Here is a 19,386-nt window from a genome sequence, read left to right on the forward strand (position 1 = left end):
AGTTTGTTCTTGGTAATGTTTTCATGAGTGTACTTCATGAGCACAGAGCTCAAATCCTGAGTTTCAATCCCTGGAAAGGCAAGAAAACAAGACAAAACCAAAAAACAAAAAATAAATGAATAAAAAAATAAAAATAAAAACAATATTTAAATAAAAGCAAATAAATAAGCATTTTTTAAACTTGAGAGTCAATATTAGTTTCAAGATGTGATGTCACTTGGGAAGGGACCAATTTTATCTACTGTCTAAGGACACACAAGATCCTTTACAGCTGTACACATAGCCTTCTATTCCTTTCCTTTCCACATTTCCTATTATTTAATTCCCTGTTTCTTATTTGGTGGTGGTGATGGTGGTGGTGTTGGAATTACTGACTTGGAACAGTGGGAGAAAAGGAAGAGAAGTAGATGGGATTATATAGGATGCCTAGGGAGCTAAGTGTTTACTGGAGGACTCAATAAGGATTGCAACAGGGTGGGATAACTACCAAAGTTGTGGTATTTCAACTCTCACCATCCAAGTTCCCCTAAAAGCATTTGACAAGACTTCTGTATGTAGCTTCCCTGGAAAGCAAGTACCTGACACTATGGGAGATGCGTGAGATATTATTTCTTCAACCTGGTATTTTTGAAAATTCTACTTATTCATACAGTAGAAGCAGGAGATAGGAGGCTGCAAATGTTAGATATTTGGAACTTCCTTTGGTGTGATCTGTGTCTGTGTTTGAACTCAGTGCCTAGACACTGTCCATTAAATTTTTCAATCAAGGCTGGCACTCTACCACTTGAGCCTTACCTTCATTTCCAGCTCTTTCTGCTGGTTAATTGGAGATAAGACTTTCATTTGCTTTCTTGCCTGGGCTGGTTTTGATCCTCAATTCTCAATCCCTTGTTTCCTATTTCCACAAGTTTATCATCTCAATTTTATCTTGAATTTTAAAGGGTTTTTTCTATACTTCTAATTTTTAAAAAATCTTCCTATTACCTCTCATCACTATTATCTTTTTTACTTTTCTTAGATCGAGATACATTTCTTATCTCCTTGAAAATATTAAGGCTTTTGTTTGCTTTTCTTTCTCCAATATCTGTTATTTGCTTATTATCTCTTTTTCTCTCTGTCTCTTCCTCTGTCTCTGTCTCATTTTTACTTTTATTATCTTTAATTAGTTGTACAAGAAGTTGCCATTTAATGAGTTTATAAATACAGTATCTTCATCAATGTCACCATTTCAACATTCTCACTCATCATATTCAACCCAAACTTTCCTTCATTTTTCTTAATTTTGTAGGATATACATGAATTCTTGACTACATTTTCCCATTCTTCTCCTCTTCATTCATATACCCCATTCCCTTTGACCCCACCCCAACCCTTTCACATGCCTACTTCTTGGTGTTTATTTTGACTTTGACTTTGTTTTCTTAGAAAGTGCAGGATTTGAGTTCCTCTTTAAATTCTACCATACTTCAGTTAATACATTTCTAATGCTTGCATACCACCAAATGTATTTATTTCACTACCACATATAGAAAAATATGCATCCTTTTTCTCTCTCTAGGCTTGACTTGTTTCCCTTAATGTTTGTCCAGTTCTTTCCATTTCTTTACTAATGGTACAGTATCATTCTTTCTAATGGATAAGTACAATTCTACTGAGTATATATACCACATTTTCTTAATCCATTCTTCCATTGGGCTTATGCCATACTTTGACTATGGTGAATAGTACTGCAATAAACGTGGCTGTATTGGTAGCTTTACTATATCTTGGTTTGTAATCTTCTAGAAAGTTTTTAAAGAGAAAATAAAACTTCATTGCCAAGAGGTCTAGGAATTATAACTAAGTAATAAACTATAGCAGAACTGCACAGATAATTATTTTAATAACAACTTCTCAGATCAAGGCCTAAGAAACTATGAACAACGTGACACTGAACAAGTTACTTATTCTGTCCCTGTCCAACTTCCTCCTTTAGCAGTAAATATGCCAGAATGAATGGCTGTATGCCATATGTACTGGACATGCATAAATACATTTAAGATAGTTAAATGGTTACTGAGTGTTTAAGATATTTACATAGTTACTGAGACACTGTAAGCATTCTTTGGTGAAAAAAAGTGAGAGAGAAAAAAATGAAAGAAAAAAACAGAAACCAAGAACTTTGCAAGGCCAAAAATTATATTTATAAGGAACAAAACTTTACCCTAGTTTAGGGAGTAAACTCTAGTTGTACAATAATTGCACATTTATTATTATGAAAGGATGATTTTTACAAACTAAAAGTTTTTAACATGTATCTTTTTTTAATTTTTTTTAATTTTATTTTTTATTGTAAGAATACCATACAGAGGAGTTACAATTACATGGGCAAGATAAGAGTACATTTCTTATCAAGCATTGTTGCCTCCTGTTTGTTTCCCCTTCTCTTCCCTTCCCATACAAAAATTGTAAAGTTCATTTTTTGACATAACAACTTGTACATCTCATTGTTGCAATGGGTCCACCTGTATCCCTAGTTAAATGATTTGTTTTTTCCCTTCCCTTCCACAAATTATACCAATATCAAATACAGTGAAAGCATGGGTTACACTGTGGGTGAGGGACATACAAAGCAACATAGAAATCATCTTATAAATATGTTAGAAACAATTGCATGAAAAGAAAAAAAACAAAAAATAATTGAATACTTATCTTGGGGTTCATGCACCTAACATCAACTTATCGGACCTTTTCTGCTTGACTCAGAAATATACTAGTTATTGCAAATAAGGAAAACCATGGGACCTATGTTTCTTTGGGCCTGGCTTACTTCACTTAATATAATTTTGAAGAAGGGAAACATAAAGGAAATACATAGAAGAAAAGAGTCAATAGGTTTGTGAGGATTCTTTCCTTGTGCTTGGCTCTCAAGGTGACCTTTTGAGAAAATGAATGATATTCATTAACTTACTGGTATGTGATCAGTGTATTCATCATACGCAGACATGTTAGGAAGCCTGCCATGGTGCACAGAAATAATCCAAGAAAACAAGTCCAAGTTAGTGATAAAATTGAATGCCCTTTGTGTTTGATTTTCATCTAACTGTACTCAATTATAAACAAGCTTTTAAAGAAACCTAACCATTAGCTGTTAACTCATAATGACTTACGAAAGCAATCCCTATACCGCCATTCACATCTCGCTAACAGATCCCTACTCTGCAACCTTTAGATTAAAATGAAAAGGGAAATGAAATTTCATAACACATACTGCTCCTCATTCTCAGTCTTATCACAAGAAACTCAAATGCACAAAAATCCATTTCAACATAAACAAGCTATAAGATTTGATTATATGTTTAAAAGAGGCAAGAAAATGTTTCTCTTGGACTAAGACTTACTGTATCCTAACTAAAAGTGGAGAACATACATTCCAAAATTCTATTTAATTTTGTCAAAGTGAACACTCTTCAAAGGTTTGAAAAAGTTTTCAAAGAGGAAATGTAGGAAAGTTAGAGAAGAAATGCATTCGCTACCTTACTTATGTAACTATAATCCCTCTGTATCACCTTGACAATAAAATTTTAAAAATCATTGTATAAAAAGGAAAAAAATAGAGCCAAATTGTGCTTTAGCTACTGAGAATTGACATTTTGGTATTAATTTGAGATGAGTGATATTATCTCTTAAATGGATATTTTCTCACAGTACAAACAGGAATGACTGAACATTATGAGATCAGGCACATCTATATTAAATCTACTTTGTGATCTCCTAACAATGGGTCCAGAAATATAATGTAAAGCAACTAGGAATCATAGACTTTATGATCAAGGGATTGATGGAAAATTTTTAAAAAATTAATCTGGATCCTCATTTGAAATAATATCAAATTAAAACTACTATTCACAAATGTGTATACACTTTTCTATGCTCCCATCATTTTTTAGAAGACGATGAAAAGCCCTATGATATGCTATTTAAAAATAACATAAGAAGAGAAGGTAAGCAGACAAGATAATGGTATGGTACTCAAGGTAGAGTGATTGTTCCAATCATACACTCTACTTACTCACTTCTTAGGCTTTTGAAAGATAAGAAAAGAATAACCCATGAGATTAACATGAGTGTTACAAATCTTCAAGATAATACCAAAGTGTTCTATATAAAAAGTTTAAAGCAGTGAGATCCAGGACCTAACTCAGCAGTAAGTTCTAAACTTACAAAGCTCTGAGAGGTACAATAACATTTTTGGTCAAACAGTGACTTTAAGGAATCCTTATACAACAAATATCATGCCAATGCTTAAGAACTCATTAAAGCAAATCACTGTGGTTTTTAAACCACTTGTATCCTTTGGAATTTTTCTTTGCCCTGATTTTAATCTAACAACTCCATTAAATCAAATAACAATTCTATTAACTACTTAATGCTACTTAAGACATTATATTCCTAAAGAAATTGTCTCCAGATATTTGATATTGCCATCACAAAAGGTTTTATAAATTTCTTTTGCCTTCTCTATAACGTACATATGCAAACATATATCTAGTAGCGAAGTACACTTTTCTAAAGTCAGGGCCTTTTTCATTCCTATAAATAACAAAATGGAGTAGCTCCCATCAATCAGGCAGTACACAGTGCCAGTAACACTACAATCATTAAATACACTACAGCACCCTCAAAAAGTTCACAGTCCAAAAACTGAAGCTAACTGAGCAGTTACTATGAAAAATTATATATATATAGACATATACAAATACATATATATACATACATACAACATATATCTATTTGTATTGGTCACAGCAAAAAAAGAAAAGATTAGCAAGCAATATAATAAATAGTAAGGTGACAATGAAGTTTAAGAAAATGGGGGAAAAAATCACCAAATAAAACTGAGACATTTATCTGAATCAACTACTGAGGGTCTATCAGATTACCAAATTAAGGAAAAGTCATTCCAAGTAAAGAGATATAACATTGGCTAAGCCATAACCAAAGACCAAAACCACAAATAATCCATTGTGGACAATAGAAAGAATTTTTTTTTAAGTGGAAGCCCAGTTACAAATGAAAAAAGAACTTGTTTTATTTTAGCCAGTGCTTTCATTTCCAGTCAGTATTGTGAATTCTGAATAGTGATCAACAATATTTTTGTTACATGGTTTGGAAAGCTGAGCTTTAAGGAAATAGAGATGGTCAGTTTGTCATAAAAGTTATAAAGTAGAAGAATAGCATGAACAAAAAGAAGAGTTATAAAGACATGATCATTCAGGAAAGAAGGAAGAAATATGTTAGGAAGATTAGCCAAAATTTTAGGATATTAGCGAGACTGATGTGAATCAAGTAATTATTAGAAAAAAAGCTAATTATATAAACAATGTCAGAGTTAACAACAGGATTTTTATGAACAACATTTATGTCAAAACTGAACACGGTCCTCATGATGTAAACAACTATAAATCTAGCTGTCTATAACAAACATTCATCCTAGACTAAGAAAAACAAGGTTTTGTAGGAAATTCTACAAAATAAGCAACAGCAAAAGAACCGCATTTATTTACTAAAATTATGATTTATGACAAGTCTGAGTTAACAAGTGGTACAAAGAAACAGGTAAGATATTTATGAGTAACTAACTCAGGAATTACAAAATATTCCTAAGCTATAACTCATGATTTAGTGGCTCTCATCTATGAACTTATATGGAACAAAACCTATGTAAGCATGAGGTCATATATGATTCATAATAGTAAATAAAATTTATATTGGTTCAATTACATGTAATGAATTTAAATTACTTTCTTCTAGTTATATGTACTATTTCTTTCATTTTTATTGTCATATCAGAGTAGAAAATTTAAAAATCAGTTAAGTAGAAAAAGGCTATAAACCAAAAATATAAAAAGCTAATTTTTCTTTGTAAGACTTTTGACCATAAGAAAGGTGAGGTGGTTAGCCAGGCGCTTGTGGCTCACGCCTGTAATCCTAGCTACTCAGGAGGCTGAGATCTGAGGATCGTGGTTCAAAGCCAGCCCCGGCAGGAGAGACCGTGAAACTCCTATCTCCAATAAACCATCAGAAAACCGGAAGTGGCGCTGTAGCTCAAGTGGTAGAGCACTCGCCTTGAGCTGAAGAGCTGAGGGACAGCGCCCAGGCCCAGAGTGCAAGCCCCACAACCGACAGAAAAAAGAAAAAGGAAAGATGAGGTGACATTCATGAAGCAGTCAAATGTCTAATTCTTACCAACTGAAAATGAGATCAATTTACCAATTCCACTTGCTATACAAAAGAAATTATTAATATTTGTGAGAAAATCATGGAGAGGCCCAAGTTCAAAGCCAGCCTAAGCTATAACAATGGACTGTGTCAAAAAAATGGACTGTGTCAAAAACAAAATATAAAAAACGAGCAAACAAAATAGGTCATTAAAAATAAGCTGTATACAATAAGACAAAACAGGTTAAAGAGAAGCCATTCATTTATTTAAATGATTAGAGGATTTTAAAATAAGAAATGCTAAATTTAACAGAAAGCAAAAACAGACTTAATTTTTTTTACCTTACACATTTTCCAAGTAAAATTATATCTATCTCTATCTATAGATATATAGATAGATACATATATAGCCACAATTGATTACTATACCCCATATATAATTAAACAATGCCTTTACAAACCAGCATGGCTGGTTTCCATAATCAACCTTTGGCAAATTTTTATAAATTGCTTTCCATCAATTCCTTCAAGACCAAATTATAATGCTTCTTTTCCTGAAAAGCTCCCCAAATTTTCAATCTTTGATAGGCTTACTGTTTTTCTTTGTGCCTCTCCCTAAAACTCTCTAACCCATGGCTTCCTTCTCTGTCATGATCTTTCTTTGGTCACTTCTTAGCAGAGCAATATTTGGTTAAAATGAAGTGAATCAATTCACTAACAAAAGTTACTTTATCCACTTAGTTAATTCTAATTTTCTACCCGACCCCTCCCCTCAAAAAATATCTCAAAAAACAGGGTATTTCCCCAGAATGCTCAAAAACTTTTTCTTAGGTGGACAACATATGTTCAAAAGACAAGATATGTATTTTTTAAAGCCTTTTAGAATTTTTTTATTCACACATATCTAGGACATACAGTTCAATGCTTAATGCACAAAATAAAATTAAACAGGTGTTAAATGAGACTTATAAAAAGAAGGAAGGGTTTATTTACAACATTAATGTGGAGTACACTCAAAATGGAAAGGAACACTTCCACTTGCTCACACTTCTTGTACACAGACTTATTCTACAGACTGGCAAATTCAGGGCTCTAGAAGTTAACAGGTTTATTTTGTGTTTCTTATCAACATTCTAGAGAGCTTGATGGGATGATAACGTTTTTAAAGAAGGAGGAGAAAAAGAAAAATGAATCAATTAAAATGTCTTCTTCTCTTCTACAGAGGGGAGATCATTTCCTGGTATGTTATTTAGGTTCATTAGCATTCATATTGTATTTTGGAAACACAAAGAATCACCATCTCTCTGGTAAGGAAAAGTGTATCTAATTCTCCCTATGTATTTTCTCACAAATTAGATGTTTCAGGGTATGGAAGGTTGATTAAGTTGAACTATGTAACAAATGATGTTAGCAAAAGATTTTCTGTAGGTCACAGGAAAAAAATCTTTACCGCAGATATAATATGTAAAAATATTACAAGCAAGAAACAATCAGACTGATCAAAATCTTATAATCACTGTATACGGTAAGAATGTAATGAACCAAATCAAGTCCCAGAATCATAAAATGTTCTTAAAACCAGCAAATAAACTTTATTCGCCTATCATTTAAGAAAGTTTACTTTGAAGTTTGAATTAAAAATGACAAACTTTCCTTGAGCTTCTTTTCTCACCCCAGAAAGTGCCTACTACATAAAACAACTGAAAAGTTGCACAAAGTATTCATACATATGAACAAAAAAGGTGATAAGAATTCATAAATTAATTCAGAGAAAATGGAAAGTAGTTGGAAGACAGAGTTAGGAGAAATGCAAAAACTATAGTCACAAAGGAATGGAATACCCTGAGGAGAATTACGCAATTGGGCCCAAAACCTTCTCAAAGACCATGATCCTGGTACTACTGAAGATTCTGTGATGAGAGGCTCAACAGCATTCTATCCTCTAACCATATGTAAATACCTCATTCTAAAACATGACTTCCCATCCCCCAACCAACCATCTCCCTTGGTTCAATCCAAGCAAAACATTGAAGTAGAAGGCTCTAGACACAGAGTCAGTAAGCACAGCAGATGACTTAAGATCACATGAAATTTAAAAAAAAAAAAATGTGTCTTATTGAAAAGTAGAATGCTAACCCATTTTTACAACTCTTTTTTTGTTATCAATTTTTATTTTTTGAGATGGTGGGGTTTGGACTAAGGGCATTCTATCTCTAGAGTCACAAATGCAGGGCTTTTTTTCCGTGTGTGTGTGTGTGTGTATGTATTTGTGTGTGTGTGTGTGTGTGCGCACGCGCAAGCGCCAAATCTGGGGCTTGAATACAGGATTTGGAGACCGTACTTTAATGAGCTTTATATAGTCAGGACTACCACTTAAGCCACAGATCCACTTCGAGAATTTTTGGTGATTAACTGGAGATAAGAATCCTAATGACTTTCCAGTTAGAGCTGGCTTTGAACCTCTATATGCAGATATCTGGCTGGACAGTAGCAATGATTATAGGCATAAGCCATCAGCATAGCTCCTCTGATTATTTTTGAGATAGAATCTCACATTTTGTAAGGGCTAGAAATGACGATGATCCTCCTATTTACACTTCCCACAGTGGATGAGATGATTGTAATGCACTATCAGGACAAGCTATTGTTTGAGATGGTGACTTTGTCACAGGCTGGCCTCAAATTTTGATCTACCTTATCTCTAGGTATCTTTACCTAAGTACCTACAATTATAAAAAATGAGCCTTTGGCACCCAGCTTACTTTCCAATTCTTTTTAAAACATCCAATAAACAAGTATTAACCTTCTACTTTATGTTTTCCATCTACTTCCTGATCTCTTACAGATGCTTCAAGACTCAGCTATCTATCTATCTATCTATCTATCTATCTATCTATCTATCTATCTATCTATCTATCTATCTATCTATCTATCTGTCTGTCTGTCTGTCTGTCTGTCTGTCTATTCATCCCAAGGAGAGAGGGACATATTAGAATTCTTAATATATGTCTAAAAATTTGGAAGATAGAAAAGTAGTCTCCTAAAGAGAATAAAAAGCCAAAACTATGGACACCTTGAGTGGAGAAAAAAGATTTAAAAATATTTTAGGACATCCGATATACAAATATTAGAAATCCTTAAAACTGTGAGAAAAAAATGAAGAAAAAGAAACTGACAAAGCACTCTCTCTCTCTCTCTCTCACACACACACAAAACTATAAAGGATAATGTGTTTATCAAATTCATCATCCTAAGCAAATATTTTATCAATATGATATATCTTGCCCAAAATCTCTCCAAAACATCCTTCTGCCTATCCATCTTACTCCAGCTTTAAACGATGCATTTTCCTTTTTTGAAAAAAAAAAATCTCCTTTTCATCCTCTATAATCCAGACTCTTCCACAAAATTTCTGTCTCCTTTCTATTCTCTAGAAGATTCCTTCAATACTGTTTGCTATTCAGAACCTAAAAACTAAGGATAATACTTTGTAGATCAAGAGGTAAAGGACATGCAATAAAGAAAGTGATAATGTGAAATCTAGGACATGTCTACTATATTTGAGGCACGTCTCTCACTTCTTTTATTTCTCCCTGCACCTTTAGTGCGGCAATGCAGTTTAATGTATAAAGAGTATTCCATGCTCTGTCAGATATACCTGGATTAAGATTCACCTTGTATTATCTCCTTGATATAGCTTCTATTTCTTTGATCTTGGGTAATCCTCCTTAAACAAAAATATAAGTATACCTGCTTTCTTAGTGCTATCATGAAGGGTTAAATTAAATGATTTTTTAATATTTCTTCTACCAATCATGCAATAGCTAAATATATATTAAAACTAGAAAAGCAATATGACATAATATGGCATAAACTCTATTTGCTTAGAGTCATAAATTAAAGCCCTAAAAGCTAAGGTGACCATGCCTGGGGGTTGGTAATAAGGTTTGGATGAGGTCATGAAATTGTAATGGGTTTACTGCTTCAGAATTTTACATAAATGCACATGCTTGTTTTCTCTCTCCTTCTCCTTTTTTCTATCTACCATTTGATGACAGAGAAACAATACATTCTAAAAGCCAGGAAGAGAAGAACCTCGGACTGTAAGTGAACTTGGCATCTAGGAATTTCAGCCTCCAAGAACCATGAAAAAATAGATTAATATATTTTATAAAGTCACCCATTCCATTCTATTTGTTATGGCAACTTGAGCAGATTCTCACAGGAAACTTTGGAAATATTAAAAGGCTGGCATGAAGAAACCTCTCTTCTCATCCATTTTCCTAACTGATGGGTAAAGAGATGTTAAATAACCCAAACATCCTCAACATTAAAAACTAAGACTGCTCTAAAGGTAATAGACATTTGATATTAATTGGAAGGAAGATGATTGTTAAAGATCTCTTCAAAGATTGTCTCTAGCCAACCTTTCAAGTTTTGTTCGACTACATTTTACTGGTAAAGACAGATGTCATTTTCACCGGGATCTCCACTCTAGCAGGCTAGCCTATGTTCTATGTGAGTCCTGTTTCCTGGAACTCTGGCTTCCCAGGAGGTTTGGCTAATGCCCAAATGTGGTCAGAGAGAAGAGACAATTACAGATGGATTATTTATTTCCACTACTCCTCTTGCTCCTTCCCTGTAAACTTGCCATGACTTAACTGTGGCTCTCAAGCAAAGGGTAAAGATCCCCTCGGTATCCCCTCGGTATGTCCACTCCCTCTTGCTGGTTACTGATCCTTCCTTCTTGTGGCCTACACAGGGTTAATATTTAGATGCCTTTCCAACTCTATCCTCCTCTGAACTCTCTTGTGGTTTCCTCTGCATGTTCAACTTTGAAAATAGCCTTTTTGAAAATAATACTTATTCGAGCTGTCCTATTTTGAGTATACCATTTGCTTCCTGATGGGACCACGATCAATAGACATTTTTACTCATACAGCACTCAGCTTAAAATACCTTCCTTCCCTCTGTCTCTCCCATCAACTCTAAACATGTTACCAAGCATGTTTGAGTGCCACTTCCCTGCTGTTAGTTTCTCTGTTACCATCAAAGAAAGAATAAACTGTTCACTATATTTTGCTCCAAAAGAATACTATGTTTAAGATAACACACACATACACACATACACATACACACACCCACATACACACACCAAGTGAGCAAGAGAGAGTGCATATACATCACAATGTAGTATAAGAATCATATTCAATAACAGGAACTTATACAGAGTATATATTTAATAACCAATAAACAGCTATAAAAGCATGAAAAGATTTTTTAAATGATAGCAAAAGCATACACTTTTAAACAATGAACAAAGATATTTTCAAATTTCATAAGAGTTTAAAAGATATAGGTATAAAATATTCTTGATGAAAATACTTGTATTGTTTAATTATTTTTATATCTTGAATGTTTAATTTCTTATTATAGTATTTTATTCTTCAACATTTTGTTTAAAAGCTTATTTAAAAATTTAAAAAACAGAATAACTTGTGCCCTTAGAAGTAAAGGTTCGATTAATCATGTGTTTTACAGATAAACAAAGGTATCAATGGTAGATAATGGTTCTTCCTTGTTAATGTTAAAAGATAATTTATAAGAGAGACATCTTCACATGAGTAATAAAGGTCAATCTGTAGTGAACTCAAATAAATCTTGAAGTTCAATTTAAATCAAGACTTTTAATTACCAAGAGAGACTAAATAAGTTGAGTCTACTTTAAATCTAAAGGCCAAAAACTTGAAGACAATTGATTTTTATACAGAATTTACCCCTAACCTCAAGGAAAGAGGTATCACTTTCCATAAGTATATAATTAACTTTATTACCATATTAATATCATAATAGCCTCTAAAGCTTGCCTTAATACATGAAATTTATAAAGGTTTCTACCAAGGATAAAGTTATCAGTTTAGAGTTAATTATCTTCAACAGTTTTTTTTAAATAATAATGAAGGAAAAGTAGTTTACCTGATGTTTGTTGAATGTTCTTTTGCCAATAAACAGATTTTAAAACCAATATGACAATTTAAAAGCATTTTTTTAACAAGACAGATTTACTTCATTAAGGTAAAAATACTTTTAAGGAAATCATACTCTTGCCAGTAAATGGTGGCTCACGCCTATTATCCTAGCTACTCAGGAGGCTCATATGCAAAGATCATGGTTCAGAACCTAGGGGGACAGGAAAATCTATGGGATTCTCATCTTTCACTAATTACCAAAAAACCAGTAGTGGTGCTATGGCTTAACATGATAGAAAACTGGCCCTAAGGTCCTGAGTTCAAGCCCCAGGACCCACAAAAAAAAAAAAAAGGAAAAGAAAAGAATTTTTTTTTGTGAGAAAACCTGTCTTTGTTAACAATGTGTATGGCTTAAAGGTTTCTTCTTTGGCCTAGTGCCTAGTGGTTAGGATCTTGCTAAGGAAAAGAGAAACTGCACTGGAATAAGAAAGGATTTGTGAAACATGAGGTTTTTGTTGTTTTATTTTTTACTTAAACTGGTTTCTTTTCAAGACACACACTAGACTATTCAAGAAGTAGCAAAGGGTGTGGGTGGGTATATTTTGAGATCATTTGTGAACTGTTCATCAGTATTTCAAAATCCACATATGGAAATACATTTTATTTTACCCTATTTAAACTAGACAATTCCAAGGAGTTTATGAACCTCAGCTCAACCAATCTGAGCAGAGAAGCAGCACTTGCTGCATTAGAAATAATGTAGGAGCTGACTGCCTGCTCTGTGTGCTTGCTTGCCAGATTTGTGGCCTATGGTGCACCCTTGTACACAGAAGTAAATTTTATTTTCATGTCTTTATTTTCATGTCTATCTTTGTGACTCCAATGGTTCTTAGGGAGCATATTTATAACACTATGATATATACCATAATAAGAAAAAAATCACTAAGTTTTCAGAGTAATTGGAGAGGCAATGGCCAACATAATTCTTAGTTTATATCAATAATAATTTATTCCTGACACACATTAAGCACCCTCCTCTAAATGCTTGCAAACAGAAAGTATTTCAAATTTCAGATTTTTTTTTTGAGATTTGTACTATTTGTATATACTGAGTGATCTTTGAGGTACCTAAATATAAAATCATATATACTATATTCACGTGGCCTGAAGAAAATTTATAGTGCTTTTAGTAATTTTACACATGAAATACAATGTAATGGAATAAAGTTTTCCACTGTTACAACAATGCTCAAAATGTTTCAGGTTCTAGAACATGTAAGATTTCAGATTTGGGGTTTAGGGACACTGTATTCAAATTTAATTATTTTACCACTTATATTAAGATATATTAAAATTTATCATTTTCATATTTAATTGTTTTAAAAAGGTAGTAGGACTTATAAATTGAAACCAGAGAAAAGCTACATTTGTAATAAGTAGTAAATTCACTTTTTAAAACAAAACATGAACAGAAGCAAAAAAGACTTTTCTCACAATATTCACAAAATTATACTCTATGAACTACAGAAAAATCAAACTTCTTTTTTTTAATGTTGTCTTCCAAAATAAAGTCAAGTAAGGTGAAAGGTGTTTATAATCAATTACAGCAGAAGGATTATAAGCCTCAGGCCAGCCTGGGCTTCTTGGTGAGTTTCAGGCCAGAGTGGGTATGTGTCAAGATCCTTTCTCAAAAAAAAAAAAAAAAAGAAAGAAAAGAAAAAAAAGAAAGAGAAAAGAAAAAAGAAGAAATACTTGAGCATTCAATCAATATTCTTTGAGTATCTTTTCTGCCTGGCACTATTCTTAGATTGAAGATACACCAGGCAAGCAAACAAAAAAGTAAAGGCCCTGTTCTTGGAGAACTTACACAGATATGAAAAAGAGATTATTTATATTGAATTTAAATCCTCTTATTACATATACTGTTGCTACTTTTTCCCATTTTACTAAAGATTAAAAAAGCTGCCATCCCATGTTAAAAATGTCTCCTCGTTCTATAAAATATGCTTTTGTGGCAACTACATTATGTGCAACAAAATTTCAATAATTTTACACTTAGAACTTAAACCTGCAGAAGACAAATTCTATGCATTTTTCTTTAATTACAATATAAATACTATTAAATAAAGGAGTCAATAAAGATAATTAAGCCACCAAATCCATCATGATAATTAGCAACAGAAGGGAAAAGGATATAGAAATGCAGAACCAGAACATATAATTATATGAGCATGTTTAAAATCAAGTGAAAATGAAAAAAATGAGATAGTTTCTTATCCAAAATGTTAAATCTATACACCAGACATAGGATATATCTAACATCCCCTCATGAGAAGTCAGGCATATATGTTCTACTGATGCTGAATTCAGAATCACATTTTCAAAGCAGTAGGAGTGCGAAGGATGATTAAAGGAGCCTAAGACAGCAAAACCCACATCAGAGACCAGAAAGGGAGAGATTAGAAAATGCACTTCCTCCAAACTCAGGAGCCTCCAGTACAGTATCCCCTTCTACATTCTGATGGCTTACTGCAGTATTAATTTTATCTTTACAGATTAAAAAAAATGTCCTATACACATCTGTTGATTAGGACATGGGTTTCATTTTTATATTGAACTTTCTGTTCACAAAATTAAACTATTGAAATTACTGAAAGTCACTTTTGTTGATATCCTCTCTTAAATTTGCCTCTGTTAAAATATTCAGTAGATGTTTCCCCATATTATCATATATCATTGATTACACATTGCTAACACATTCCAGTATTTGGGATTCTGAAGACAGGATAAAACAAAATGGTTAAGTTCAAGTAAAAACAGGAGAAAGTACTGGTGGCTCACACCTGTAATTCTAGCTATTCAGGAGGCTGAGATCTGAAGATCATGGTTCAAAGATAGCCAGGGCAGGAAAGTCTGTGAGACTCTTATCTCCAATTAATCACCAGAAAACCAAAAGTGACACTTTGGTTCCAGTGGTAGAGTGCTAGGCTTGAGCTGAGGAGCTGAGGGAGAGCCCCCAGTCCCAGAGTTCAAGTCCCATGACTGCAAAAAAAAACAAAAACAAAAACAGGAGAAAGAAACATACCTTTAATTTGGATCCATGAGGTATCAGTGGAGATTTATTCTGCTTTGGTGGAATATGCAGCTCCCATTTTCCATATTCCATTTTTTTATATGGGTAGGAAAATGGATTCCAACCATCTAAAAAAAGATAAAATATCAGTTTTAACAGCTTGATGGAATAATAAATTTTAAGTAAAGCATGGTATATTATTAGTACAAAATCTAGTTATCTGAAAATACATTATGTCCTAATAAATTAATAAATTTCAACTACTCACTTTGTAAATCTAAATTTGGAAATCATCTGAATGCCTATTTTTTGCTTCCTAAAATTAAATAAAGACTACGACATTTTCAACTGCACTTTCAACTTTAATATATGTATTAACAAATAAAATATAAGTGAATATACAAGATGCAGGGTACCAGAATCAAATAAAGGGAAAACAGGGGTTATATCATGGGGGAAGAACATACAAAAGAAACAACAAAAAAATCACATAGTATATTATCAGTGCATTAAAAAACAACAACAACAACAGAGGAGGAGTTGGGGAGGGGGGAAGGGAAGGGATGGTAGGGGAAGAACAAAGGAGGGACTAACAATGCTCCATAGGAAATGTACTCATTACCTTACTCATGTAACTGTAACGCCTCTGTTCAATATCTTCACAATAAAAATATACATTAAATATACACATATATATGAAGGTACTAGGTAGGCTCTTTTGAAAGAAAGAAACTATGACATGAACAAAATGAAATTCATTCTGGGAAATTTGGTAAGACATGCCCTGGTTGAAAACAAGATTTTTTTTTTAATTAACTGAAATTATATGTGTAAGAGAAGAAAGTTCAGTTGAAACCTGAAGGAATTCCTTAAGTAAGAAAGATAGTTAGATAACTACATGAGGTAAAAAAAAAAAAAAAAAAGCTGTACTGTAAATCTACAAAGCTATACTATAGATCTACGTAGTTCAGTTTGTGCATGTGAAAACGTCATATAAAATATGGATGCATTGATAAGCAGCTTACATTATTTAATAACTGGTGCTGGGATAATCAGCTATCCCTACTTAAAAAAATGAAATAAACCTAAATCTAATAACCCCAAACATATTTAAATATGTTTAATCAAATATTAAATACTTTAATCAAAAAATAAAAATTAAGTAGTTTAATAAAAAACATTAATACACATTTAAATATCAAAAAACTATACAGTATTTAAGAAGAAAAAGGAGAAAAATATTTACAATCTTGAGATTCAATGAGAATTTTTAAAGAAGACTCAAAAACATTCTATTAAAATTGAAGTTAAAATAAAACTGATGTTGACTACCGCACATTTCTCTTTAAGGAAAAAGCCACATAGGATGGCAAGAAAATTTACTAACTGGATAAACACATTTAGGAAACTGTAAATAAATATACAAAGAACATTGCATGTCTATAAGTTAAAGGAAGGAAACCAATAGAAAAATAAACAAAGATTATATTCAGAGAACAACATTTCTTTATTTAAGGTGAGTGGAGGTAAGTGTTATGTACACATATGTTAACTGTATTACTCTGTATTTGCTGATGCCCAAAAACTTTAATAATATAAAAACAAAACAAAACAAAAAAGCAGTCTGGAGATTCACATTGTGGATATTCACCAACACTAGACTTTCAACCAAGCAAGGAGAGACATAAGAATCATGAAGCTCTTCTCAGCATGATTTTCTCCTTCACAACTAACTCCATTATCCTGGCTATCTAAGCACATTCACTTTATTCTGAACAATAAATGGGGTTTGTCTTTTCTGTGGAGTTAAATGTGTGGAACAGCCTTTGCTGAAATATTGAGAATTATTTCTACTATAACCCGATTTTGTCTTCAGAAATAGAGCAATATCCAGTGATTGCATTGTGTGGGGTTATTTTTAAATTGATTAAAGCTTCCACTAATTATGTCACACTTATTGAATGAATAAAAAATTGCTGTTCTTAGATAGAAGAATTCAGATACGGAGATCTGCACAAAATGACTTACCTTTAAATATAAAGAACCATTAAAAATGTTGTAAAGCCGGGCACCAGTGGCTCACACCTATAATCCTAACTACTCAGGAAGCTGAGATCTGATGATCGAGGTTCAAAGCCAGCCTGTGCAGGAAAGTCCGTGAAACCCTTATCTCCAATAAACCACTAGAAAACCGGAAGTGGCGCTGTGGCTCAAATGGTAGAGTGCTAGCCTTGAGCTGAAGAGCTGAGGGACAGCGCCCAGGCCCAGGGTTCAAGACCCACAACCAAAAAAAAAAAAAAAAAGAAAGAATGTAGTAAAGGCGGTCAGACTACCTCACAATAGAAAACAGCCCTATAAATGTTTATCTGATTTGGAAAAGGGAAGGGGAATAACAAAATAGCGTGAACCAATGCAACAGTGATATTCATAGGACACTATGATGGAAATGAACTTTACAAGCTTGGGGGGCGCAGATTGGAGGGGAGTGGGAGAAAACGAGGGAGGAGGTAACAATGTTTGACAAGAACCGAACTCATTACCTTACTTGTATAACTGTAACCCCCTGTATATCACCTTTACAATAAAATTAAATTTAATTTAAAAAAAGAAATATAGCAACAAAGGCAGGATTATCATCTTTTGACCCTACATTTCAAATGCATCTCCCCTTTAAATGCTGATTGGGGGGGGGGGGGGGGGGGGTGGGGAGGGGGCTTGGCCTTGGGCTCTGTCCCTCAGCTCTTCAGCTAAAGGCAAGCGCTCTACTGCTTGAGCCACAGCACCACTTCCGGTTTTCTAGTGGTTTATTGGAGATAAGAGTCTCACCGACTTTCCTGAGATTATTTTTAACAAAATATATTCTAAAAGTTGAAATGTGAATTTTGCACTAGATAGATAGCCAGCCAGCCAGCCAGACAGATAAAAATGATATATGAAAAATTATATGGTCCTTCATTTGTTCATTTATTAATCATATATTATGTGCCTTATGTAGGTTCTGCTCAAAGGGAACCTAAAATTCATGTTCAAAATTAACTGTATCTCATGAAGAACAGATTAAACTGTGTAGCAATACAACAAAGTAATAAAAATGCATAATTGAGTGCCCACAAAATTGGAACTATGAATATTACTATTAAAAACCTCCAATAGGGGGCTGGGAAGGTGGCTCAGTGGTAGAGTGCTTGCCTTGCATGCCTGAGGCCCTGGGTTCAATTCCTCAGCACCATATAACCAAAAAGAAAAAAGCCGCAAGTGGTGCTGTGGCTCAAGTGGTAGAGCGCTAGCCTTGAGCTGAAGAGCTGAGGGACAGCGCCCAGGCCCAGAGTTCGGGCCCCACGACCAGACTCAAAAAACAAAACAAAACCTCCAATAATATGTGAAATGTATATATGTAGATTTTTTTAAAGCTACTATTAGCATGTGGACACATTTTAAATATCAGTTGAATTATTCCTTTAGCCAGCCATCATTTAAACATTTAGGTCTGCTTAAAAATGATAGTCTGGGTTGGGAATGTGGCTTAGTGTTAGAGTGCTTGCCTAGCATGCCTGAAGCCCTTGGTTCAATTCCTCAGTACCACATAATCAGAAAAAGCTGGAAGTGACACTTTGGCTCAAATGGTAGTGCCTTGACCCAAAAGAAGCTCCGAGACAGTGCCCAGGCCCTGAGTTCAAACCCCAGAACTAGCAAAAGAGAGACAGAGACAGAGATCTAGTCTGTTTAAAGAAAAATACATTTATCACATTCTACCTCATATGGTAGAACACTTGTCTTGAGTGAAAAAGATAATGGAGAGTTTGAGGCTGAGTTCAAGCAACAGTACCAAAACAGAGAAAAATAAATAAAGGGAAACAACATAAATGTAAATTAAAGAAAAATAAAAGTTGCAAAAGCATATGTCAAATTCTACATAAAAAAGATTTCTTTCTTCTTCAAGACTTGGATTTGAGTAACACTTCTACTCCTCATGGATTCACGGGTGTTTACTTGTAGCCCAGCTATCTGGCCCCTTTTTGATGTCCTCTTTGCATACTTTTACTATCTAGGTAACAATCAAGTCTATGGATTTTAAAACTGTCATGTTAATTAAACTGTTAAGTCATTGTGTAAGCAACTTTTCACTCAGAGTCAGATGCCTTA

At 33.6% G+C, this 19,386-nt stretch overlaps 1 protein-coding gene across 1 annotated transcript in view; it reads right to left on the bottom strand.

Annotated features, from left to right (window-relative positions):
- Positions 1-19,386, bottom strand: part of Gbe1 (glucan (1,4-alpha-), branching enzyme 1) — a 207,985-nt gene that overhangs the window by 126,231 nt on the left and 62,368 nt on the right. The window contains exon 3 of the mRNA XM_013024170.1: positions 15,256-15,371. Coding sequence (XP_012879624.1) covers positions 15,256-15,371 — 116 coding nt within the window. The remainder of the gene's footprint in view (positions 1-15,255; positions 15,372-19,386) is intronic.

Source organism: Dipodomys ordii, unplaced genomic scaffold, assembly GCF_000151885.1.
Source record: "Dipodomys ordii isolate 6190 unplaced genomic scaffold, Dord_2.0 Scaffold73, whole genome shotgun sequence".
Classification (NCBI taxonomy): Eukaryota; Metazoa; Chordata; class Mammalia; order Rodentia; family Heteromyidae; genus Dipodomys; species Dipodomys ordii.